Below are 26,759 nucleotides of genomic sequence, written 5' to 3'. Positions count from 1 at the left end.
ACACGGGAGAGCTCGGAAGGGAAGAAGCACTGTTTTACTTTTTCAACGCAGAATTGGCTGGAATTGAGATCGGACGCCATGTCGCGTTTGGAGAGCCCCTGATGTGCCTAAACAGTGGAAACCCCCCAATTATAACTGAAACCCTAATCCAAACACATCCCTAACCCTAATCCCAACAGTAACCCTAACCACACCTCTAACCCTGACACACCCCTAACCCTAATCCCAACCCTATTCCCAACCGTAAATGTAATCTAAACCCTAACTGTAACTTTAGCCCCAACCCAAACTGTAGCCCTAGCCCTAACCCTAGCCCTAACCCTAATCCTAACCCTAGCCCTAACCCTAGCCCTAACCCTAGCCCTAACCCTAACCCTAGCCCTAACCCTAGCCCTAGCCCTAACCCTAACCTTAGCCCTAACCCTAGCCCTAACCCTAGCCCTATCACTAGCCCTAGCCCTAACCCTAGCCCTAACCCTAGCCCTAACCCTAGCCCTAACTCTAACCCTAGCCCTAATGGGAAAATGGAAATAAATACATTTTTTTAATTTTTCCCTAACTAAGGGGGTGATGAAGGGGGGTTTGATTTACTTTTATAGCGGGTTTTTTAGCGGATTTTTATGATTGGCAGCCGTCACACACTGAAAGACGCTTTTTATTGCAAAAAATATTTTTTGCGTTACCACATTTTGAGAGCTATAATTTTTCTATATTCTGGTCCACAGAGTCATGTGAGGTCTTGGTTTTTGCGGGACGAGTTGATGTGTTTATTGGTAACATTTTCGGGCACGTGACAATTTTTGATCGCTTTTTATTCCGATTTTTGTGAGGCAGAATGACCAAAAACCAGCTATTCATGAATTTCTTTTGGGGGAGGCGTTTATACCGTTCCGCGTTTGGTAAAATTGATGAAGCAGTTTTATTCTTCGGGTCAGTACGATTACAGCGACACCTCATTTATATCATTTTTTTATGTTTTGGCGCTTTTATACGATAAAAACTATTTTATAGAAAAAATAATTATTTTTGCATCGCTTTATTCTCAGGACTATAACTTTTTTATTTTTTTGCTGATGATGCTGTATTGCGGCTCGTTTTTTGCGGGACAAGATGACGTTTTCAGCGGTACCATGGTTAGTTATATCTGTCTTTTTGATCGCGTGTTATTCCACTTTTTGTTCGGCAGTATGATAATAAAGCGTTGTTTTTTGCCTCGTTTTTTTTTTTTTTTCTTACGGTGTTTACTGAAGGGGTTAACTAGTGGGCCAGTTTTATAGGTCGGGCCGTTACGGACGCGGCGATACTAAATATGTGTACTTTTATTGTTTTGTTTTTTTTATTTAGATAAAGAAATGTATTTATGGGAATAATATTTTTATTTTTTTTTTCATTATTTTGGAATATTTTTTTTTATTTTTTTTTACACATTTGAAATTTTTTTTTTTTACTTTTTTACTTTGTCCCAGGGGGGGACATCACAGATCAGTGATCTGACAGTTTGCACAGCACTCTGTCAGATCACTGATCTGATAGGAGTGCAGGCTGCTTCACAGTGCCTGCTCTGAGCAGGCTCTGTGAAGCCACCTCCCTCCCTGCAGGACCCGGATCCGCGGCCATCTTGGATCCGGGGCTGGAGGGAGCAGGGAGGGAGGTGAGACCCTCGCAGCAACGCGATCACATCGTGTTGCTGCGGGGGGCTCAGGGAAGCCCGCAGGGAGCCCCCTCCCTGCGCGGTGCTTCCCTGTACCGCCGGCACATCGCGATCATCTTTGATCGCGGTGTGCCGGGGGTTAATGTGCCGGGGGCGGTCCGTGACCGCTCCTGGCACATAGTGCCGGATGTCAGCTGCGATAAACAGCTGACACCCGGCCGCGATCGGCGGCGCTCCCCCCGTGAGCGCTGCCGATCGCATATGACGTACTATTGCGTCCTTGGGAAGTAAAGCCCACCCCACATGGACGCAATAGTACGTCTAATGGCAGAAAGGGGTTAATCATCCAATGGTTGCTGCATTCCCAGTTTAGGCTTATATACAGGCTACATCAATTCTTCCTAATTGTCTACTCTATACCATGTGGTGTGATAACTGGAAGACATTCTGGGCAAGCTCAATTGATTGCATTTGAGGTCTTGTCAGCCTTCTGTGACTGATGCAATCTACTGCTATGTGTAAAATGGTGGCCTGCGTTTTTTTGAGAATTTGTGGGAATTGAATTGAAATTTTTACGACATTCCCGGGACATGCAAAGTTCTTAAAGATGTTTTCAAATTCAATATTCATAAAATCCATTTAATCATTTCTACTATCTACTCATTATTGGTTGACAGACTTATACTCATTTATCTATCTATCTATCTATCTATCTATGTAAGACAGCACACTGGCTCAGTGGCTAGCACTGTTGCTTCACAGAGCTGGGGTCCTGGTTTCATTTTCCCCCTATTTTGCCAACTCATATCCCCACGATTACAACATCTGCAAGACGTTTATATGTTCCCAGTGTTTGTGTGGATTTCCTTCAACACTCCAAAGACATACTAATAGGAAATTTAGATTGTGAACCCCAAAGGGGACAGTGATGATAATGTCTGAAAGAATTTTGTGGAGTATGATGATATATATCTGACAAATGGCTACTATTTGGATGTCCTATGCCAATCCAAAGAAATACACAGTTCATGTAGGTTGATATCTGCTTCAAACTGCATTGTAAAGGGAGTAACATTTTCTTTTTAAATTCCAATGCTCTTCAGCGTCTCAGTAATCCCAAATTATTTCTTCAGCAATGATGTTAGCAGCACAGAGACATGTAACCACAACAGGCAATCATTTGTCTGTTGCAGATCACTGTTGTGAACAGTGATTGCCTGTAGCAGTCATGTGTCCAATTGACAGAGCTGATAATCAGCCAAATCAGTATCTCAATTCGCAGACATGGTGTGTTAGGAGTCGAGTTTCCTCTGCTGCACAGGGGGAATCTCGATCCGTGTCTGCTGCGGTCTCCCATTCTGCTTCGGCCGCAGTGGGCTCTGCTCACCGGAGGCGTCGCTCCCAGCGTCTCGCTGGGACTGATTCTGTGCAAAGGGTTACTGCTGCCTTTTCCGGCTCTCCTGTTGTACCCTGCACTGATCTGCGGCGAGCGGGCTTCCCTGGGACTAAGTCCTTATTTGCACCAACTGAGCATGCCCAGGACAGGATCTCCCGTTGGAGATCGAGGGTCACATGCTCAGGTGCTGCAGCACATCCCATTGGTCCTCTTGGCAGGTCCTGAAAGGGCAAAACTTCTGTAGCAGCTTCCTGTGCTGCAACTATATAAACTGCGCATGACCGCACGGCCATGCGCTAGTCTTGTTTTGATAATATGTGTGTGTGTTGTGAGTGAAAGTCGCTCTTTAAAATACCCTCCCTATTGGATGACTGTTCGCGGAAGGTGTATGTTTGCTATCTAGCGCCCGACTTATCCAACAGCACGTTACACACATTACAGCGTCTAGTTGCTGTGACCGCCTGTACGGCGCCGTGCGCTTCCTCTGCGCTTTCCTTACCCAAGCCTGGGTGGTTAGTGGCGTCCGTCAGTGCGGCACTGCATGCACTCTCGTGCCTTTATATACTATTTTAATAGTTTCCTTACACACCCAGTTGCGGTGTTGTGCCAGTACGTGGTCTAATCGGACTTCAATCCTGTGTTGGGGTTGTGTTCGCTGACTTCTTGCTCGTGCTCTATGTGCGGTACCGTGGTCCTGTGACTCAACAGGATCGCTTCCTTCACGCAGGGTGAAGTTAACCCGTGCGTGTATACTTATAGTACCGTCATATAGTCCATCTTAATAGCAGCAGGGTTTTTACCTGCACGGTGGACCTCGGACTGCGAACACAACTTGTTTCATATCATCTATACTTGGTGCGTTCCGCCAGTCCTTAACATAATACTAGCGCCAAGGTCTGGCTAGTAATGACGGACGATCAGCGTTTACAGCGGTACATCCAGCAGCTGGAGGGAAGGTTGGCGGCTCTAGAGCGTTCAACCTCAGCTGTGGATGTTACTGCTGTCGCTGTTCAGGCTGCAAGTGTGGCTGCAGCTACTTTGTCCACTGCCGCCCCTGTACCGACGCTATCTCGCCTCCCGCTACCAGAGAAATTTTCTGGTGACAGTAAGTCCTGTAGGGGTTTCGTGAGTCAGTGCTCAATATACATCTCGAGCTTCTGGCCTCTCATTTCCCTACAGAGCGGGCTAAGGTGGGCTTTATCATATCCTTATTGTCGGACAGGGCGTTGCAGTGGGCTACGCCGCTGTGGGAGCGTGGCGATCATGTGGTGCAGAGTGCTCCGTTATTCCTGAGCACTCTGAAACAGGTCTTTTTAGAACCTCGTGTCACCCATGATACGGCGCTCCAACTGTTGGCATTGACTCAGGGCTCATCCATGGTCAGCCTTTTTGCCGTCCACTTCCGCACTCTAGCATCTGAGCTGGAGTGGTCGGATAAAGCCCTTATCCCTATATTTTGGAGGGGGCTGGCTGACTACGTTAAGGACGCCCTGGCCACTAGGGAGATTCCCGCCACACTGGAAGAATTAATGACAGTATCAACTCGTATTGACCTCCGTTTTCACGAGCGGAGGTTAGAGCGAGCCCAGTGTAGGCAGAGGATTCGGCTGGCTCCCACCTTCGCCAAACCTTTGGAATCTCCAGTCCAGGCTCCTGAGCCCCATGAACCTAAGGTAGTGTCACGAGCGGGATCTAAGTCCCGGACCGCTCGTGCACCCCAGGTTTGCCATGTATGCCAACAGTCAGGACATCTTGCCACCAGATGTCATCAGCGGTCGAGGAAACGTCAGCATCTAGTGGTAGTAGGTGGAGGTTAACTAGACACTGCGACGTTTGCCTCCAAATTGTCCTTTAAGGGGACAATTACTTTTGGCTCATCCTCCCACTCGGTAGAGCTCTGCGTGGATTCTGGGGCAGAGGGCAATTTTATGTCTTCTGCTTTCGCCCAACGTCACGCAATACCCCTGGTTATGCTACCTCAACCACTAGCGGTACGAGTGGTGAATGGGTCGATACTCCCCGCACAGATAACACATCAGACCATCCCTTTTACTCTGTCCATGTCACCATCCCATCAGGAGATTATATCTCTGCTCATCATTCCTGAGGGGATTGATGAGGTCCTGTTGGGGATACCTTGGTTACGGTACCACTCTCCTCACATCGAGTGGTCCTCAGGCAGAATTCTGGGATGGGGTGAATCATGTGGGGGTAGGTGTCACCGAGAGTGTGTTTAGGTTGCTACTACTGAGGTACCCGCAGATCTATCCTCTCTCCCCAAGCAATATTGGTCTTACGCAGACGTGTTCTCCAAAAAGGCGGCGGAGACCCTTCCGCCCCATCGCCCCTATGACTGTCCTATCGATCTCTTGCCTGGTGCGGAGCCTCCCCGGGGTCGAGTTTATCCATTATCTCTCCCGGAGACGGAGGCCATGTCTCAGTACATTCAAGAGAATCTGGCAAGAGGATTTATCAGGAAGTCAGTGTCACCTGCTGGGGCAGGGTTCTTCTTCGTGCAGAAGAAGAATGGGGAACTACGTCCATGCATAGACTACAGGGGTCTTAACGCTATCACCGTTAAGAACAAGTATCCTTTGCCCTTGATATCCGAGCTCTTCGATAGGCTTCTGGGAGCTAGAGTGTTTCCTAAATTAGATCTGCGGGGTGCTTATAACCTGATTCGCATCCGTGAGGGGGACGAATGGAAAACGGCGTTTAACACCAGAGATGGGCACTATGAGTATCTGGTGATGCCCTTCGGGCTCTGTAATGCCCCAGCCGTTTTCCAAGACTTTGTCAACGACATCTTCCGGGATATGCTTTCCACCTCAGTTGTAGTCTATCTGGATGATATTCTGATCTTTTCTCCAGATATAGACTCCCACCGGAGAGATGTTGGCAGAGTCTTCGACCTCCTACGGGCAAACTCTCTTTATGCTAAGTTATTATTATTATTATTATTTATTTATATAGCACCATTGATTCCATGGTGCTGTACATGAGAAGGGGTTACATACAAGTTACAAATATCACATACAGTAAACAAACTAACAATGACGGACTGATACAGAGGGGCGAGGACCCTGCCCTTGCGGGCTTACATTCTACAGGATTATGGGGAAGGAGACAGTAGGTTGAGGGTTGCAGGAGCTCCGGTGTTGGTGAGGCAGTAGCTCCGGTGTTGGTGAGGCGGTAGCTCCGGTGTTGGTGAGGCGGTAGCTTCGATAGTGATGAGGCAGCAGCGGTGTCAGTGCAGGCTGGAGAAGTGTATGTTTGAGCAGGAGTCTTTACCGTTCCTGGGCTATATCATCTCCGCCCAGGGATTGGCTATGGATCCTGCCAAACTACAGGCTGTGATGGACTGGCAAGTGCCCCATTCTCTTAAAGCGGTGCAGCGCTTTATGGGGTTCATTAACTATTACCGCCAGTTCATTCCCCACTTCTCAACTCTGGTAGCTCCCTTGGTAGACCTCACCAAGAAGGGAGCGAATCCCAAATTGTGGTCGGAAGAGGTCTCCAAGGCCTTCACTTCTATTAAGTCCCACTTTGCTAGCGCTCCCATCTTACATCGTCCCGATGTGGATAAGCCATTCCTAATGGAGGTGGATGCCTCATCCGTTGGTGCTGGAGCAGTCCTCTATCAAAAGGATGCTCAAGGTCGGAAGCATCCATGCTTCTTCTTCTCTAAGACCTTCACGCCAGCGGAGAGAAACTACTCCATCGGGGATAGGGAGTTGCTAGCAATGAAATTGGCCTTCTCAGAGTGGAGACACCTTCTGGAAGGTGCGCTGTTTCCCTTCCAAGTTTACACGGACCACAAAAATTTGGTCTACTTGCAAACAGCCCAGCGGCTAAATTCTCGCCAAGCCAGATGGTCCTTGTTCTTTTCCCGGTTCCACTTTTCCCTTCATTTTCTCGCCGGGGAGAAGAATATTCGTGCTGACGCTCTCTCTCGCTCCCTTATGTCAACTGAAAAGGAGGAAGAGGAGCCTCGGCTTATTGTCCCTTCTGAGAGCCTGAGAACCGTAGCGCCGGTTTCGCTGGAGTCTGTGCCTCCGGGCAAGACTTTTGTGCCCATTAATTTGCGACCGGAGGTTCTCTCTTGGGCTCATTCGTCCAGGGTGGGTGGACACTTTGGGACAAAGAGGACATCTGAGCTACTGGCGAGGACGTACTGGTGGCCGCATATGGTCCGGGATGTCAGGGATTATATTCTGGCGTGTGTCTCCTGCGCCAAAAATAAATCTCCACAGCAAAGGCCAGCTGGGTTGCTCTATCCCTTGCCGGTGGCAGATAGACCCTGGGAGATGGTCGGGATGGACTTTGTGGTGGGTTTACCCAAATCACGCGGCTGTACCATCATTTGGGTCATCACCGATCATTTCTCAAAAATGGTGCATTTGGTGCTGCTACCACGGTTACCTTCTGCACGGGCCTTGGCAGCGTTGTTCATTAAACACATCTTCCGCCTACATGGTATGCCTGACAAAATTGTCAGTGACCGGGGTCCCCAGTTTGCGTCTCGGTTCTGGAGAGAGCTTTGTCGTCTTCTCAGTATTGAGTTGAATCTCTCTTCCGCTTATCCCGAGACGAATGGGTTGGTAGAGAGGGCCAACCAGACCTTGGTCACATACCTGCGACATTTTGTTTCAGCCAGGCAGGATGACTGGGCATCCTTGCTATCGTGGGCAGAGTTTGCGCTGAACAACGCCATAGCCGACTCCACTGGACAAACCCCATTCCTCCTCAACTATGGTCAGCATCCACGGGTACCTGTGCCTATGCCCGTGTCTTCCGCCGACTCCAGGGTGGCAGACTGGGCTGTGGAGGCACGGGATATTTGGGACCGCACTCAGGATGCCATTCGGGCCTCTAAGGAGAGAATGAGGTCCTCCGCCGATGCTCATCGGCGCCCCGCTCCGACCTTTGCTCCTGGCAACTTGGTGTGGCTCTCCGCCCGTAACATCAGGCTGCGAGTTGAGTCCACTAAGTTTGCTCCTCGCTACTTGGGTCCCTTCAAGGTCCTCGAACAGGTTAATCCTGTGGTCTACCGTCTGGCCCTTCCTCCACGCCTTGGTATCACCGACACCTTTCATGTGTCCCTCCTTAAGACCGTATACATGTCCCGGTTTTCTGAGTCATCTGCCAAGACATCGGGTTCGTCTACGGACGATTTCGAGGTGAACGCTATCTTGGGGTGCAAGGTGGTATGTGGGAAAAAAATTTTTTTGGTGGACTGGAAGGGTTACGGCCCTGAGGATAGGTCCTGGGAGCCTGCTGAGCACATTCGGGCTCCGCAGCTCATTGCTATTATTAGCTGCCTATTAGAACGTAGCGAGGCCCAAGGAGGGGGGGCCCTAGGAGGGGGGGTAATGTTAGGAGTCGAGTTTCCTCTGCTGCACAGGGGGAACCTCGATCCGTGTCTGCTGCGGTCTCCTATTCTGCTTCGGCCGCAGTGGGCTCTGCTCAGCGGAGGCGTCGCTCCCAGCTTCTCGCTGGGACTGATTCTGTGCAAATGGTTACTGCTACCTTTTCCGGCTCTCCTGTTGTACCCTGCACTGATCTGCGGCGAGCGGGCTTCCCTGGGACTAAGTCCTTATTTGCACCAACTGAGCATGCCCAGGACAGGATCTCCCGTTGGAGATCGAGGGTCACATGCTCAGGTGCTGCAGCACATCCCATTGGTCCTCTTGGCAGGTCCTGAAAGGGCAAAACTTCTGTAGCAGCTTCCTGTGCTGCAACTATATAAACTGCGCATGACCGCACGGCCATGCGCTAGTCTTGTTTTGATAATATGTGTGTGTGTTGTGAGTGAAAGTCGCTCTTTAAAATACCCTCCCTATTGGATGACTGTTCGCGGAAGGTGTATGTTTGCTATCTAGCGACCGACTTATCCAACAGCACGTTACACACATTACAGTGTCTAGTTGCTGTGACCGCCTGTACGGCGCCGTGCGCTTCCTCTGCGCTTTCCTTACCCAAGCCTGGGTGGTTAGTGGCGTCCGTCTGTGCGGCACTGCATGCACTCTCGTGCCTTTATATACTATTTTAATAGTTTCCTTACACACCCAGTTGCGGTGTTGTGCCAGTAAGTGGTCTAATCGGACTTCAATCCTGTGTTGGGGTTGTGTTCGCTGACTTCTTGCTCGTGCTCTATGTGCGGTACCGCGGTCCTGTGACTCAACAGGATCGCTTCCTTCACGCAGGGTGAAGTTAACCCGTGCATGTATACTTATAGTACCGTCATATAGTCCGTCTTACTAGCAGCAGGGTTTTTACCTGCACGGTGGACCTCGGACTGCGAACGCACCTTGTTTCATATCATCTATACTTGGTGCGTTCCGCCAGTCCTTAACATGGTGTTTTGGGCTGTTGGCCCTCGTTAGTGCGAAGCATGAGAACTCGTTTGGCTAGGTGAGAGGCTCTGGACTGGGGTCTAAGGGGTATCGTTTCTCCTTATGGAGAGTGGCATACCATCTCTGGCTTGTCAAGGTAAGGATGCTTATTCGCCATGCAATGCTCCTCTGGGAAATATAATATGTAAATTGCCTCTTCTGAGAAAAAGCGGACTTAAACTCTATTGCGCCACCTGTTGGAAGTAGCAATCCTACAAGTCACAATCCACTCTTTAACGAGTCGTGCAATATGACTTAGGATAAAAGCCAAATCAGTATCTCAATTCGTAGACACGGTGTTTCGGGCTGTCGTAGGCTGCTGATGGCAATGTAGCCTCCCTGCTAAGTTCTACCCATTTTAGAAAAAGTGGCTAGAGCTGGCTATGACAGGCGTAAACATGGCAATTTTTTTTTCACAAATACTAGTTGTGAAACCATTTTGTGAAATTTCAAATAGTTTTACACAAGATTTCTGATGAAAACTGTTTAAGGAATCAAGTCTATAGATAATGGGTGGAATAAAAATCCTTCTGGATGGGTTTGCTAGAGTAACTTTCCAGATTGTGTAATTTACTAGTGATTATACTTTTACAGGATATTATTCACTTGTTACATATATCACACTTTTCAACCTTTTTTTTTTACTTTTCTGTTTTTACTGTTTATATTTGAAATCTTAAGAGTGACTCGTTTGTCTGAATATAGCAACAGGTTTACATTCAGATAAAAGTTTGGAATTGTCATTAAATACATTGTGGAAATTTAAATTACAGTACTAGTTTAAGTTTGTATTTAAACTACTCATATATACATTTTTTTTTGCATGCAGGTACCTCTGTTATTCAGGTGACAGCTACAGATGGTGATGACCCTACATATGGCAATAGCGCCAGAGTTGTTTACAGCATACTTCAAGGACAACCATACTTTTCTGTTGATCCCAAAACAGGTAAGCAAGTGTAGAAATGTTAATCTTGTTGTTTATGCAGTCCATTAAAATATTGCATATTTCTCTATTGAACATATACTACATGTAAAAGTATGTTTGACCTTTTGTCTCTATAAAATCTATTTTTCCTTTTTTCTGTTGATCAGAATAATTATGACAATGTCATACTGGCGCAGCACGGGAGATGGAGGTGAGAGGTTCGGATTATGGAGGATATTAGTCTTAGATCAGATTCAGAACAGAGGGCACGTGTAGGGCGATAGACAGAGATAAGGGAGGAGACATAGAGCGGTGCAGAACTGTGTAGGGCTTTGTGAGTGAGAGATATGAGTTTAATATGTATTCTATAGCCAATGGAACTCGCACAAGGTATAAGCATCGGTGAAGCGGCTGGGCAGAAATACGACCCAGGCTGTTGCATTCAGGACAGATTGGAGAGGAGAAAGTTTAATTAGAAGGAGACAATCAAGTGAGAGTTGCAGTAGACCAGAAGAGAATGAGTAAGAACGACAGTAAGAGTTTTAGCAATTTCAAAGGTGAGAAAAGGTCAGACCCTGGAGATGCTTTTAAGATGCAGGTGATATGAGTAAATTAACGATTTGAAATAGGAAATAAAAGAAAGGTCTGTGTCAAATATAACCCCAAGGCAAGCGGGCAAGATGCTTGGGAGTTATGGTTGAACCCTCCAAGGTAATTTCAATATCAGGTACAGTCAGGTTAGTAAAGGGAGTAAAACACAAAATTTCAGTTTTGGGGAGATTCAGTTTCAGATAGAGGGAGGACATGATGTTAGAGACAGCTGTGAAACAATCCTTGGTATTTGTATTAGGGTGAGGGTGAAGGAAAGTAGTAAGTAATTGAGAGTACAGATGATTTTGGAACCCAAATCTACCCGTTGTTTGTCCAGTAGGGGCTGTGTATAGAGGGAAAAGGAGAGGGCCTAGGACTGAGCCCTGAGGAACCCCGATAGTAAGGGGACAAGGAGTTTAGTAGAAACTGGTAAAAGGCACATTGTAGTCAGAGAGGGAGAACCAGGAGAAAACAATGTCCTTGAAGCCTGTTGAGCAGGGCATAGTGAGAAGGAGCTTGTGTTCTAAAGTGTTAAATGCATTAGAGATATTCAGGAGAATCAGCAGGGAGCTGTGACTCTTGGATTTAGCTGTTAATAAATTGCTAGAGACTTGTAAGGGCAATTTCAGTTGAGTGTAAAGGTACCGTCACACTAGACGATATCGCTAGCGATCCGTGACGTTGCAGCGTCCTGGCTAGCGATATCGTCTAGTGTGACAGGCAGCAGCGATCAGGCCCCTGCTGTGATATCGCTGGTCGGGGAAGAAAGTCCAGAACTTTGTTTCGTCGCTGGATCTCCCGCTGACATCGCTGAATCGGCGTGTGTGACGCTGATTCAGCGATGTCTTCGCTGGTAACCAGGGTAAACATCGGGTTACTAAGCGCAGGGCCGCGCTTAGTAACCCGATGTTTACCCTGGTTACCATCGTTAAAGTAAAAAAAACAACCACTACATACTTACCTACCGCTGTCTGTCCCCGGCTCTGTGCTTCTCTGCTCTGGCTGTGAGCACAGCGGCCGGAAAGCAGAGCGGTGACATCACCGCTCTGCTTTACGGCTGCCCGGCGCTCACAGCCAGAGCAGAGAAGCATAGCGACAGGGACAGACAGCGGTAGGTAAGTATGTAGTGGTTGTTTTTTTTACTTTAACGATGGTAACCAGGGTAAACATCGGGTTACTAAGCGCGGCCCTGCGCTTAGTAACCCGATGTTTACCCTGGTTACGGGCATCGTTGGTCGCTGGAGAGCTGTCTGTGTGACAGCTCTCCAGCGACCAAACAGCGACGCTGCAGCGATCCGGATCATTGTCGGTATCGCTGCAGCGTCGCTTAGTGTGACGGTACCTTAAAGAGCAGAAACCAGATTGTAGAGGGTCAAGGAGAAAGTGATCTGAGAGATAGCGGATAAAATAGGAGTGGAATAAGCATCCCAGGATTGAAGAGATGAAGGGAAGATTAGATACAGGTTTTTAATTTAAGTGCAGTACTGGTTGAGGGATAGTTTTTTTATGTAAAGGGTTTATGATGGCATGCTTGAATGAAGAGCGAAAGATACCAGAAGAAAGAAAGAGCTTAAAAAATGTAGTTAGGTAAGTTGTGACAACCAGAGAGAGAGAGAGAGACTGCAGGAGATGTGAGGGAAAAGGGTCACTGTTGCAGGTTGTAGGTCAAGAAGAAGCAAGGAGCCTGGTAACTTCTTCTGTAACAGGCTCTAAGAGGACAAGTGAGCTTGAATTTTGGCAGGGAAGGGGATCCAGGCACATGGGAGATTGGGCAGAAATGTCCTGATGGATGTGGTTTATTATTTCGAGGAAATGAGTGGCCAGATCCTCACTGCTGAGGTTGGTGATAGAGGCCTCTGTTTTAGGACTCCAAAGGGAGTGTGAGGTTTCAAAAAGTCATTATGGATTGTTAGCGAATTAAATAGTGAGGGTAGTGAAGTAGGATTGTTTGGCCAGATGAAGGGCAGAGTTATAAGTTTTGAGCATGAACTTATAGTTGATGAAATCCTCTGCTAAAGAAAGCGTGTTTGTATCGTGTGCCAGGGTTGCCATCATCTGTGGTGGGGATCTTTGCATGTAGCAGGTGCTGCTTCATCCAGGGAACTCTACAATGTATTATTATACTTTGACAATGATAAGTTGGGACAGGAGTAGGAGGAGATGGGACCTAAAGATGAGTGCAGATTATATATAAGCTGTTGGGTATTAATGATGTCTATATTCCTTTAAGTCTGCCATGTGGGAGTGCATGTAGAGGAGCTGCGGAGACACCATCACGTGTTTCTCAATGCAGGCAGTGAATAACCAGGCCTTTCCCCAGGAAGGAACAACCAAGGGAAGGGCAGCATCCAATAAAGTAAAACATCCAATAAAGGAAAACCACCTATGCCAAGCATGGTATCCATCCACAGACAGCTGCTTCGGGGTTTTGCCATATTGCCATGTGGGAGTGTCCTGAGTGTGGAGACAGTTCTTGACAGAGAAGGAAAGAAGGTTATGGTCAGAGAGTGGGAGGGAGGAGTTTGTTACGTCATACACTGAGCAGATCCAAGACAAGACCAAGTATTGAGTATTCCCATCCTCATGCGTAGGAGAGCTAGTAAACTGTGAGAGGCCAACTGAGAAGGTTATAGAAAGTGGATTGAAGGCAGATTTGGAGAGGGGATCATGGATGATGATATTAGAGTCTCCAATGATGAGAGTGGGAATGTCACAGGATAGAAAGTGAGGAAGCCAGGTGACAAAGTGATCAAAGAACTGCAATAAGGATCTCTGAGGATGATACACAACTGCCACATGAGAGGGAAGGGTCTGAATAGTCTAACAGTGTGGACTGTTAGGAAGGAAATGTGCTAACTTTTCCTAACAATCAATTTTCCAATATACAATGCCTTGCGAAAGTATTCGGCTCCCTGAATCTTTTCAACCTTTTGCCACATATCATGCTTCAAACATAAAGATACCAAATGTAACTTTTGTGTGAAGAATCAACAAGTGGAACACAATTGTGAAGTTGAACGAAATGTATTGGTTATTTTAAATTTTTGTGGAAATTCAAAAACTGAAAATGGGGCGTGCAATATTATTCTTCCCCTTTAACTTAATACTTTGTTGCCCCACCTTTGGCTGGGATTACAGCTGCAAGTTGCTTGGGGTATGTCTCTAACAGTTTTTTACATCGAGAGACTGACATTCTTGCCCATTCTTCCTTGGCAAACAGCTCGAGCTCAGTGAGGTTTGATGGAGATCGTTTGTGAACAGCAGTTTTCAGCCCTATCCACAGATTCTCGATTGGATTGAGGTCTGGACTTTGACTTGGCCATGCTAACACCTGGATATATTTAATTGTGAACCATTCCATTGTAAATTTTTCTTCATGTTTGGGATCATTGTCTTGTTGAAAGACAAATCTCTGTCCCAGTCTCAGGTCTTTTGCAGACTCCAACAGGTTTTCTTCAAGAATGGTCCTGTATTTGGCACCATCCATCTTCTCATCAATTTTAACCATGTTCCCTGTCCCTGCTGAAGAAAAGCAGGCCCAAACCATTTAGCTGCCACCACCATGTTTGACAGTGGAGATGGTGTGTTCAGGGTGATGAGCTGTGTTGCCTTTATGCCAAACATATCATTTGGCATTGTTGCCAAAAAGTTCGATTTGGGTTTCATCTGACCAGATCACCTTCTTCCACATGTTTGGTGTGACTCCCAGGTGGTTTGTTGCAAACTTTAAAAGACAGTTTTTATGGATATCTTTGAGAAATGGCTTTCTTCTTGCTATTCTTACATAAAGGCCAGATTTGTGCAGTGTACGACTGATTGTTGTCCTATGAACAGACTGTCCCACCTCAGCTGTAGATCTCTGCAGTTCATCCAAAGTGATCATGGGCCTCTTGGCTACATCTCTGATCAGTCTTCTCCTTGTTTGAGATGAAAGCTTAGAGGGACGGCCGGGTCTTGGTAGATTTGCAGTGGTATGATACTCGTTCTATTTCAATATGATCCCATGCACATTGCTCCTTGAGATGCTTAAAGTTTTGGAGATCATTTTGTATCCAAATTCGGCTTTAAACTTCTCCACAACAGAATCACGGACCTGCCTGTTGTGTTCCTTGGTCTTCATGATGCTCTCTGTTCTTCAAACAGAACTCTGAGGCAATCACAGAGCAGGTGCATTTATATGAAGACTTGATTAGAAACAGGTGGATTATATTTATCATCATTAGGCATTTAGGACAACATTGGATCATTCAGAGATGCACAATGAACTTCTGGAGTGAGTTTGCTGCACTGAAAGCAAAGGGGCCGAATAATATTTCAGTTTTATACTTTTCACAAAAATTTAAAATAACCAATAAATTTTGTTCAACTCCACAACTGTGTTCCCCTTGTTGTTGATTCTTCACCAAAATTTTACATTTGGTATCTTTATGATTGAAGCATGACATGTGGGAAAAGGTTGAAAAGTTCCAGGGAGCCAAATACTTTCGCAAGGCGCTGTAATTCTATTATCTGATTTGCTCATGTAAGCTCATTCTCTGTGGGTGATATAGTCTTCTGTTTTGATTCTGGCTCTTCTACATCCAATCAAGAATCGAGCAAACTGAGCAGCACACATCATTGATGGGTAATGGCTAGACTTCATTGAGTGGCAGCTGTCTGAGCATCGATGCGCAGATCAGATTTCACTTTCCTCTTCCGGGATCTTGCTGTTGATTTCAAGTGCTATCCTTTCAGCCGACAAGTGCTGCGATGTGCTGATTGTTATTAGAATGCATATCACTGGGATTGTTAGCTGAAGGGATGGCATTTCAAAGCATAAGCAGTCTCAGTCTGCACCATGCATGACCAAGCTCAGATTTAGCTACACTCTACTGGATGCTTGAATCCTGCTGAAGCTTTGCTGTGCAGTCCCTTCAGCTGACAAGCCTTGTGGTATGCTTTCTATTAGCAAACAACACATTGCAGCACTTGTCAGGTGAGGGCTCAGCACTCCGAAAAATCAGCAAGATACAGGTGAAGGAAAAGAGTGAAGTCTGATATAAACATGCATGCTCAGACTACTGTGACTCACTGAAAGGTAGCCCTGTCCCACCAAAGATGTGTGCTGCTCAGTCCCTCCAATTCTGATTTATAGATCAGATGTAACAGAGCCAGAATCATAACTGATTACTACATCACCCACACAGAGATGAGCTTACAGGCATAGGGCAGGTAATATATTGGAAAATTGATTGCTAAGAAGAGTTAGGATGCAATAAATGGGGTGCAATTAGCAGTGACATTACTGCCATGTCCACACACAAATTAATGATTAATGGACTCAACAATACACAATGTAATCTATCTATCATGAAGGGTTTGAACAATTATAGACCAAAGTGAAGAACACCTCTAATTCGTGAACAAATAATTTGGTTACTGATATGTGATCAGTTTAAAATTTGAAAGCTATTCAGATATCCTCACTCCTGTGACAGGAATGTGAATAGAAATATTCTGAGCATGAATAATTTCCAGTGAGAGCAAAGAGCAGAAAGGTATTTCTCTGATCTCTAGCCATATGAGCTAATGTGACTGGCAGGAATTAACTTTCAAATAAATGCAGAGTTTAAAAGATAATTAATATAGTTATTTTATATAAAGATTTGGGAGCACATCCATCATGCATCTCTGCTTATAGATATTGATTGCATAAATTGAGGATAATATAATAACTTGAAATAAAATGTAAAATTCACATTTACCACAATTCCAATAGTCATACCAATGACTTAACATTAACTCCCACTAAATGTCCAGAAACCACAAATATAGTACAGGTTTTGCTTAAACCTTGGAAACCTTTCTACTTTTACTTTCTGATTCAAGACTGTTAGCAAGTGTGATATTTTAGGCTGCATTGCATTCTTCTCATTGGAAATCTGGTGTCATCTTATTTTTTTATTTGTATAAAATAAAAGACAGGTAAGGTGCATACATTTTTCATAAAAATATGCTGCTTGGTCAGTCTTACTACATTATGCATTGATCATATCAATCTGCTGCTTATTTGTTTTTACTTCTGCTTTATCACAACTCGCCCGCCCTTTAACACATTCTGTGCACTCTCTCCATATCCACCCCTCCCTTCTCCCCTCTCCCATGTATAACTCTGAGGCTCTACTGACATTTCTTACCACTTCAAGCCATCCAATGCCTCCAAGCAGCACTCAAAACGTTCATACAAATCATCCCACCACCTGCTCTTTCTGTTTTTTCTCCTTTTACTAGTGGCAGGTGACATCTCCCCCAACCCTGGGCCTCCCTCCACCAGCATACATTACTCTACTCCAGCTGCATATAGAAACCCTACTAATCTTATTAATATTCAGTGCATGCCTTCACTATTGCTTTCCAACGTGCTCTATGGAATGCACGATCTGTGTGTAACAAACTACATTACTACACTTACATTCCCAATTTTTTCCTCTCTAATTCCCTTAACCTTCTGGCTATTACAGAAACCTGGATCCAGCATTCAGACACCACCGCCGCTGCCACTCTCTCGTTTGGTGGACTGAAATTTTCACATACCGCCAGACCTGAGAACACACAGGGTGGTGGTGTTGGTTTGCTCCTTTCATCACTATGTGGTTTCCAGGTCATCCCCCTGGTTCCCTCACTTACATTTCCTTCCTTTGAAGTCCATGCCGTCAGACTCTTTAAGCCCTTCTCCTTGCGAGTGGCGGTTGTTTATTGCCCTCCAGGCTCCTCCCGCCAGTTTCTAGACCACTTTGCCACCTGGTTTCTCACTTTCTATCCTGTGACATCCCTACCCTCATCATGGGAGACTTTAACATCCCCATCAATGATCCCCTCTCCCAATCTGCCTCTCATCTTCTTTCTCGAACTTCTTCATTCGGCCTCTCACAGTTTACTAATTCTCCTACGCATGAGGACAGGAATACTCTTGACCTGGTTTTCTTCCTGTCCTGGCTTGCTGCATGACTTTACTAACTTCCCTCTCCCGCTTTTGGACCACAACCTTCTTTCCTTCTCTGTCAAGAATTGTCTCCTCACCCGGGACACCCCCACTTACCACACTTATCGGACACACATACCATTAATACCCAGCAACTTATGGACAACCTCCACACATCTTTATTCCCTATCTCCTCCCTCTCCTGTCCAGATTTAGCATTGTCACACTTCAATAATAATAACATACTGAAGAATGCCCTAGATGAAGCAGCACCTTCTACAAGCAGAAAGACCTGTCACAGAGAATGGCAGCCCTGGCACACAATGCGAACATGCTTTCTTCAGTGCTGCTCAAGGTGTGCAGAGCGGCAGTGGAGAAAATCTCTCTTAGCAGAAGACTTCATCCACTATAAGTTCATGCTCAAATCCTATAACTCTGCCCTTCATCTGGCCAAACAATCGTACTTCACCACCCTCATCACCTCACTATCAAACAACCCAAAATGACTTTTTGAACCCTTAAACTCCCTCTTGAAGCCTAAAGTACAGGCCCGCATCACCAACCTCAGTGGTGAGGATCTGGCCACTTATTTCCTAGAATAAATCAACCACATCCATCAGGATATCTCAGCCCAATCTCCTCAGTGCCTAGATCCCCTTCCCTGCCGCACCTCAACCTCACTAGACATCTTTGAGCCTGTTTCAGAAGAAGAAGTTTCCAAGCTCCTCGCTTCTGCTTGGCCTACAACCTATAACCGTGACCCAATTCCTTCACATCTCCTGCAGTCTTTCTCACCAGTGGTCACCACTCACCTGACTAAAATATTTAACTTCTCTTTCTTCAGGTATCTTTCCCTCCTCTTTTAAACATGCTATCATAACCCCGTTACTTAAGAAGCCATCCCTGGACCAGAACTGCACTGCAAACTACAGACCTGTCTCTAACCTTTCCTTCATCTCTAAACTCCTGGAACGCTTGGTTCTCTCCCGTCTAAACCTGTATCTCTCAGATAACTATTTTCTCGACCCCTTACCATCTGGTTTCTGCTCTTTACACTCCACTGAAACTGCCCTCACTAAAGTCTCTAATGATCTAATAACAGCTAAATCCAAAAGTCATTGCTCCCTGCTGATTCTCCTGCATCTCTCTGCCGCATTTGACACTGGATCACCAGCTCCTCATCACTATGCTCCACTCTATAGGCCTCAAGGACACAGCCCTCTCCTGATTCTCCTCCTACCTCTCTGACTGCTCCTTCACTGTATCTTTTGCCTGCTCCTCTTCCTCTCCTCGTCCCCTTACTATCGGAGTTCTGCAGGGCTCAGTCCTAGGCCCCCTCCTCTTCTCTCTATACACTGCCCCTATTGGACAAACAATCAGCAGATTTGGGTTCCAGTATCATCTCTATGCTGATGACACCCAATTATACACTTCTTCCCCTGACATCACCCCTACCCTAATTCAAAATACCAAGGATTGTCTGCTGTCTCTAATAACATGTCCTCCCTCTATCTGAAACTAAATCTCTCCAAAACTGAATTTCTTGTGTTTCTACCCTCTACTAACCTCACTCTACCTAACATCGAAATAACCCTGGAGGGTTCAACCATAACTCCCAAGCAGCATGCCCGCTGTCTTGGGGTCATATTCGACACTGAACTTTCCTTTACTCCCTATATCCGATCACTCACTCACTCTTGTCACCTGCATCATAAAAATATCTCCAGAATCCGACCTTTTCTCATCTTGTTCATTCTTGTCTGGACTACTGCAATTCTCTTCTTATCGGTCTCCCTCTTACCAAACTTTCCCCTGTCCGATCCATCTTGATTGCGGCAGCCAGGGTCATATTTCTGTCCAGCCGCTTCACTGATGCCTCCATCTTGTGCTACAGGGTCCAGTATGAACTCATTTCCCCAACCCACGAAGCTCTCCACAGTTCTGCACCACCTTATATCTCCTATCTCATCTCTATCGCCCTACACGTGCCCTCCGTTCTACAAATGACCTAAGACTAACATTCCTCGTAATCCGGATCCTCACACCTCCATCTCTAAGACTTCTCTTGTGCTGTGCCAGCTCCCTGGAATGCACTTCACCAGACGATCAGGCTTATACCTATCCCCAACCTATTCAAGCACGCTTTGAAAACCCATCTCTTCAAACAAGCCTACCACATCAACTACTCAGTAGACTAACTTTGCCCTGTTCCCTCCTTCCAAATATTATCTGCACCCTACTATTCATCTGTCTCCACACCCTCCATGCACACGATAACTGCATTTGATACTTGACTATTGCACTAAGGCCGGTTTCACTTTTGCGTTTTGCTGATCTGCGGAGGGCTGCGGACTTCCTCCGTGAAGCCCTGCCCTCGGCCGCACCTCTGCCGCTAGCTCTGCCTATTTCTGCAATACGGCCTGCATGCGGCCTGCGTACAAATATTTAACATTAGGTACGCAGGTCATGCCGCTATATGCAGATGCTTCCACATGCGTCATTTTGACGATGCGGCGACCAGCGTAGGACGCAGCTTGTAGCAATTTTTTTTTCTCCGCATCGTCAAAACAACACATGCGAAAGCATCCGCATATAGCAGCACGACCTGCGTACCTAATGTTAAAGATAGGTATGCAGGCAGCATGCAGAAGTAGGCATAGCTAGTGGCGGAGGTGCGGCCCAGGGCAGAGATTCACGGAGGAAGTCCACAGCCCTCCGCAGATCAGGAAAACACTAGTGGGAAACTAGCCTTAAACATACGGGCTGATGACCGGATCATGCAGCTTTATATGAAAATCCCTATTTACTATAATTGCCAGACCTGAAATAACAAGCACTTTTCATCTATTGTGTCCCCCTCATTTCTTTGTAGATTCTAAGCTTGCGAGCAGGAACCTCATTCTTAATGTCACTGTTTTAATTGTCTTAACTTGTATTGAATTTATTGTTTGCACATGTCCCTGCTTAATTGTAAAGTGCTACGGAATATGTTGGCGCTCTATAAATAAAAATTATTAGTAGGCTTGAGCGAAACGGATCGGACAAATTCAAAAGTCGACGACTTTTGGCAAAGTCGGGTTTCATGAAACCCGACCCGATCCTAGTGTGGGATCGGCCATGCGGTCGGCAATCTTCGCGCCAAAGTCGCGTTTCGTATGACGCGTTTGGCGCCATTTTTTCAGCCAATGAAGGAGCGTGGGCAGAGTGATGACATAGGTCTTAGGGGCGTGGACGCCTATCGCCATCTTGTCGCTTGTGCGCTGTAGCGATTTGCAATGTGTAACACCAGCTTTTCTGTTGAGGGATGGAGGAAAGAGAGAGAGAGAGAGAAAAAAAAAGATAGATTTCTCATTGACATTGCATTGGGTTTCGTGTTTTGGTCGATCCCCGACTTTTCGCCATAATCGGCCGATTTCACTCGACTCGACTTTTGAGATAGTCGGGTTTTGCGAAACCCGACTCGACCCTAAAAAAGTAAAAGTCGCTCAACCCTAATTATTAGTATTATTATTATTATAAAATCTGCTTAAAATATTATTGTGCTATGGGGTAAAATCAAAGGCTTAAACTGTAAAGGCACATTAACCCCTTTCGGATGTTGGGCATAATAGTATGCCCACGTCAGAATCCCTTCCTTTGATGTTTGCTCCGGCGCTGAGCCCACATCTTTCCTGGCACATGTCAGCTGTTTGGAAAAGCTGGAATTATGTCATTTATACTGTAGTACTGCTGCTGCCATTGCAGAAGAAAAGTCTTCATGTCAACAAGGGAGAAATTCTTCATGCGTAAAACGGTGCCACTGGTTTGTCTCTAGAAATAAGATCATTTTTTAATGGCTTCATAATAGCCTTTGTTATTACCTTTTGAGATTAACAAACCTGTTGTGGAATACAAAAATAGGTATATATGTTTTTGGTTATGGTTGAAAGGCCATCATTTTTTCACATTAACCCCTTAACAACCAGAGGTATTTTTATTTTTCCACTTTCATTTTTTGCTCCCCTTTTTTCCCAGAGCTATAACTATTTTATTTTTCAGTCATAATGGCTAAGGACTTCTTTTTGCGTGAGGAGTTGTACTTTAGAACGACATCATTGGTTTTGCCATGTCTTGTACTAGAAAATTGGAACAAAATTCCAAGTGCAGTGAAATTGCAAAAAAAAGTAGTGCGATCCCACACTTGTTTTTTGTTTGGCTTTTTTACTAGGTTCATTATATGCTAAAATTGACCTGCTATTATGATTTTCCAGGTCATTATGAATTCATAGACACCAAACATGTCTAGGTTTGTTTTCCTAAGTGGTGAAAAAAATCCCAAACTTTGTTAAAAGTGCCATTTTCTGATACCCATAACGTCTCCAGTTTTTGTGATCTCGGGTTGGGTGTGGGCTTGTTTTTTGTGTGCCGAGCTGACTTTTATAATCATACCATTTTGGTGCAGATATGCTCTTTTGATTGCCCTTTATTGCATTTTAATAGAATGTCACGGCGAACAAAAAAACATAATTCTGGCGTTTTTACTTTTTTCTCGCTATGCCATTTAGAGATCAGGTTAGTCCTTTTTGTATTGATGGATCTGGTGATTCTGAACATGGTGATACCAAATATGTGATATGTGTATATTTGATTCTTTTCATTGTTTTATTTTGAAGGGGGGTAAAAGGTGATTTGAACTTTTATATATATTTTGTATTTTTTTATATTTTTAAAACATTTTTTCAAATTTTGGCATGCTTCAGTAGTCTTAGAAGAATAGATTAGAAGCTGCCCAACCCTTTCTTTCTGCCCTAGGAAAACATATACCTAGGGCATATATACACCTTTTGGTAGGATATTTTTGCATAATTATCACATTCTCTTGATTTGCCAATGTAAATTATATAATCCGATATATTCATAACAATTGTTGCATTTGTACGTTGAAAAAGACCAGCACTAAAGATTCTCTAATATTTTACTCTCTCAATTCTTTCTAATCAGATCTCATTAACTTATTCTTTTGTTATTTATGCAGAGATATTTATCAGCTATTTCAGAAACCTAGTTAACTTGCAAATCTCTGTAACTCTGCAATTGTTTAGCATAAAACCAAGAAATGAGATGTCTCCTCATAGATCTGCAATACAAGATTTCTTTCATTTCCATTAATATTGATTTAGACATAAATTAAGACATTACTTTTCTGCTCTAATTATCTCCTTTAAAATATTTAAGATTTCAGGGCTTCTTCCACTTCTATGATATTTTTTTTCAGATGGTTATAAATTAAATTATGATTCAGTTTTTTCCCATGATAGGGATAGAACACTTTATCACTGCTGCATTATTTTCCTCCAAATATTTCTTGACATTCCTTGCATGGCGTACTATCCATCTCATTGACAGCCTTTGCCATTTTACTGTTTGGTAAATCTGTTTCAGCCCTGAACAAAATGTCAGCTTATCATATGACTGACTACTGGCAGAGACAAATGTATATTTTATGGTCAGAAATCTGAGAAATCTACTCAGTATACTGTGAGTAGTCTGTATTATTATAACAAAAACATTTCTTACTTCTTACATCAGCAGTACGTTACAAACTTTCATATTCTGTGCACAAGCAACTTGTATTGTTTTTTTCTATTGAAGATCTTAGCTTTATGTGAACCATAATATTGAACACTGCTGTGTAATGTAAATCTGAATTTATAAAATATAAAATACATGCTAAAAATATAGCACAAAATTGGTTCATGCAATCTGATATAATTTCAGATTTAAATATTTAAATACTATTTTTTTTTAATTTGTATAATATCATATCTGTTTTAAATATCAAAATAATATTAATTGATATAACACTTGTATATAATACAATAAAATTCCCGCAAATTTATAAACAGTGAATCTGTTAACCCCTTCACAACATATAACTTGCAGTAACGTCATATGTCGTGACCTTGACTTTGATGTGGGCTTGACACGTGAGCTTGCATTTTCCCCAGTAGATGTTAGCTGTTACAGGTCCTTGCTTTTGTGGCGTGAACCTAGCTAGCATCACCCTTCGTAAAATGCCATGACTTCTGCCGCTTGCACCACTTTCGTATAGCCACCTGCAATGCGGGAATCTGTCCCAAATAAGAATGATTTTTTTAAACACTTTTGCAATTTAACTAGTGAAAAAGTCTGCTAGAGTAGTGTGTTGATAGAAGATGGATGGTAACCGGTAGGAGCCAAGAGCCTATTTTCCTACCCAAATAAATTGAGGTCTCTTGGACATTACTACGATTGGGTTTGCATTAAACAGCTTAGGTTTATAGTATTTTCCAGACATTTAGAGCCTCTGCAGTATTGAGATTTGTGGTAAATTAATTCATAGTAAATCCATTTTTTTGAAAAAAATTTTGGTAGCTGGAGTATTTGAGTTTCAAAAGCTCTGTACATTTCTGGCATTGACTATTATGCTTTGTATTCTATGCTTGAATCAATGTTTGACATGCAAGTTTTTCTGACTTTCTTAATTTGACCATGCACTGTAGCACATTATTTCAATAATGATTATTTTTACAATTCATTGATGTCCCTATAATGTGTGCTGCTTTCTCTGTATCAACTGTACTTGACCTTAACATTTTTATTTGGTAGCGTATAGTATTGTGAATTGGTAAATAATTGACATGACTGTAACGTTAGTCAGGGTGAGATAGAAAGCATCTGCGCTCCAGTAACACTACTTCTTTAGCTTTTTTTAATAGCACAGTAAGCAGTTAAAGGTTGAAGTATACTATCATCTCTGCGTCCACTATGGGAACTAACAAGTGAATATGCAGAGTTTTGGCAAAAAAAACCCAATCCATAACATTTTAATTTGTTAATTGGCAATTGTATCACATTTTTTTTTTAAATCCAAGTTTTACATTTTAAAGGGAATCTGTCACCCTCAGGATGTATATGACCCATTAATATGGGCATACAGGTAATAGAAGTGTTACACTAGTCCTACCTGTATGCCTCATGCTAACAGTCTTGTTGTTGAGAAATGTTGTATTTGCTGTATGCTAATGATTTCTTCCAGGCACTGGGGTGTATGTTGCCTGGAAGAAATCCCTGCCTCCTGTCCTCATTGTAATGCTACCTCCCTCCCATGCAAGTCGGTTATGGCCATACAATCCTGCGCCTGGTCCCTGCAATCTCTTCACAATACCTACCTATTTGTCCCTTCTGTGGGCACTGCACTCAGGGATCTTCTGAGCAGGTGATACAGTAGTATTGTAGTATTGATAAAACTTTTAAACATTGTTTTTGGATGAGGAATGGAAAAACATAGCAGTTTCAATTTAGTTTTTTAGGTATTCATTGTGCCATAATTTTTTTTTATGTATGATTGACACAACATCAAACTAATGTAATTTGTTTTACAGATGCATTCCCACTATTCTTTTTGTTGCCTAAACCTCTTTAGATGTCAATGTATTGCAGTGTAAGTGCAGTAATATTTTTAACAATCTCCATCTCGTACGGTGCTCAATGAAAATTCAGTCCTCTTCCAGCTCACTTGGCGGTTATTCCAACTTGCAGAAACACACTAAAGTCTATGTGTAAGGTGGAAGTCGCTTTTACAATGTAAGCCTGTGGAGATATTTTCTAACATTCCATAGGCTTACATTGTAAGAGTGACTTCGGGCTCACATACAGTCCTGTTTGATCCGATGAGTCAAAATAGCCATCACATGACCCAGAAAAGGACCTGAGCAGTACTGGTAACTAAGGAAGATTGGTGAGAGTATTTAAGTAAAAGAAGCAACAAAGATCAGCTCACCTCCTCTCACGGATGCATGGATCATGCAGTGCTGTAAGTAGTATGAAGGTGAAGCAGAAGTCCAGCGTGGATGATATCCATAAAAAAATAACTTTTTTTCCATTTTCATTAAAAGTATAAAATTCCAAAATCCATCTTTATATCCAGGGACACAAAAACGGGTAATTCATACCAATGACAGTCACAGGCTTGAAGTGCATTTGAAATCATACGGGTTTCAAGGTCGTGCCACCTTAATCATTGTGATAAAAATAAAATGAAAGAGGGCTGCTACAAAGCCACTGCCACGTCCAAACATAAATAGGTCTGAAAAGGTGCTTAGCGCATAAAGTGACCAATTCATGTGTATTTATTCGCTAACCATTCTAAATTTTTCATAATTCTAGTGCAGTTCTGCAATTCATTTTTCAGATTTCATGTTTTAGCGTTACAGTGTGCTGCTTTTTTTTATATATAACTTATATATATAACTCTAGGTAAGCACATTTCCAGACCTATTTATGTTTGAATGTGATGGTCAGTCTTTTGTTATTTGCATGCATTAGCCTTCTGACTAAGCACTCCGACCCTTAACCTCAGGCGTTTTTAATGACAGCAGGATCCCACCCTCCATAGAGATATAGACTTCAGTCTAAGAGAGGATTCACATTAGATTCCCATAGAGATATAGACTTCAGTCTAAGAGAGGATTGGCATAAGGTCCTCTCAATGAAAATCGCCTTATCATGGGTGCCGGGTACGCATGAATTGGCCAATTTAGCATTCTTAATTTTTCATATTTCTAGTGCAGTTATGCAATTCATTTTTCATATTTCATTGAAGTGTACTGCTTTTTGTTTGAATATATATGAGTTGGCGGCTCAAGGTAAGCACCTATTCAGACCTACGGTATTTATGTTTGGATGTGACGGTCAGTCTTTTGTTATTTTCAAAATAGGCAAAGGCAGAGCAGGACCCATGCCTGACTATTTAAAAACCTTCCCATGGAAAGCTATATACAGACAAAATTAACAGCCCAAAAAGGGTGAGCCATGCC

At 43.9% G+C, this 26,759-nt stretch overlaps 1 protein-coding gene across 1 annotated transcript in view; it reads left to right on the top strand.

Moving 5' to 3' along the window:
- Nucleotides 1–26,759, top strand: part of CDH18 (cadherin 18) — a 1,182,266-nt gene that overhangs the window by 641,845 nt on the left and 513,662 nt on the right. Inside the window, exon 4 of the mRNA XM_069730602.1 lies at nucleotides 10,272–10,391. Within this exon, the coding sequence (XP_069586703.1) occupies nucleotides 10,272–10,391 (120 nt within the window). The remainder of the gene's footprint in view (nucleotides 1–10,271; nucleotides 10,392–26,759) is intronic.

Source organism: Ranitomeya imitator, chromosome 6 (genome assembly GCF_032444005.1).
Source record: "Ranitomeya imitator isolate aRanImi1 chromosome 6, aRanImi1.pri, whole genome shotgun sequence".
Lineage (NCBI taxonomy): Eukaryota > Metazoa > Chordata > Amphibia > Anura > Dendrobatidae > Ranitomeya > Ranitomeya imitator.
Note: the sequence above shows the minus strand (reverse complement) of the source record. Positions and strands in the feature narration are given on the sequence as shown.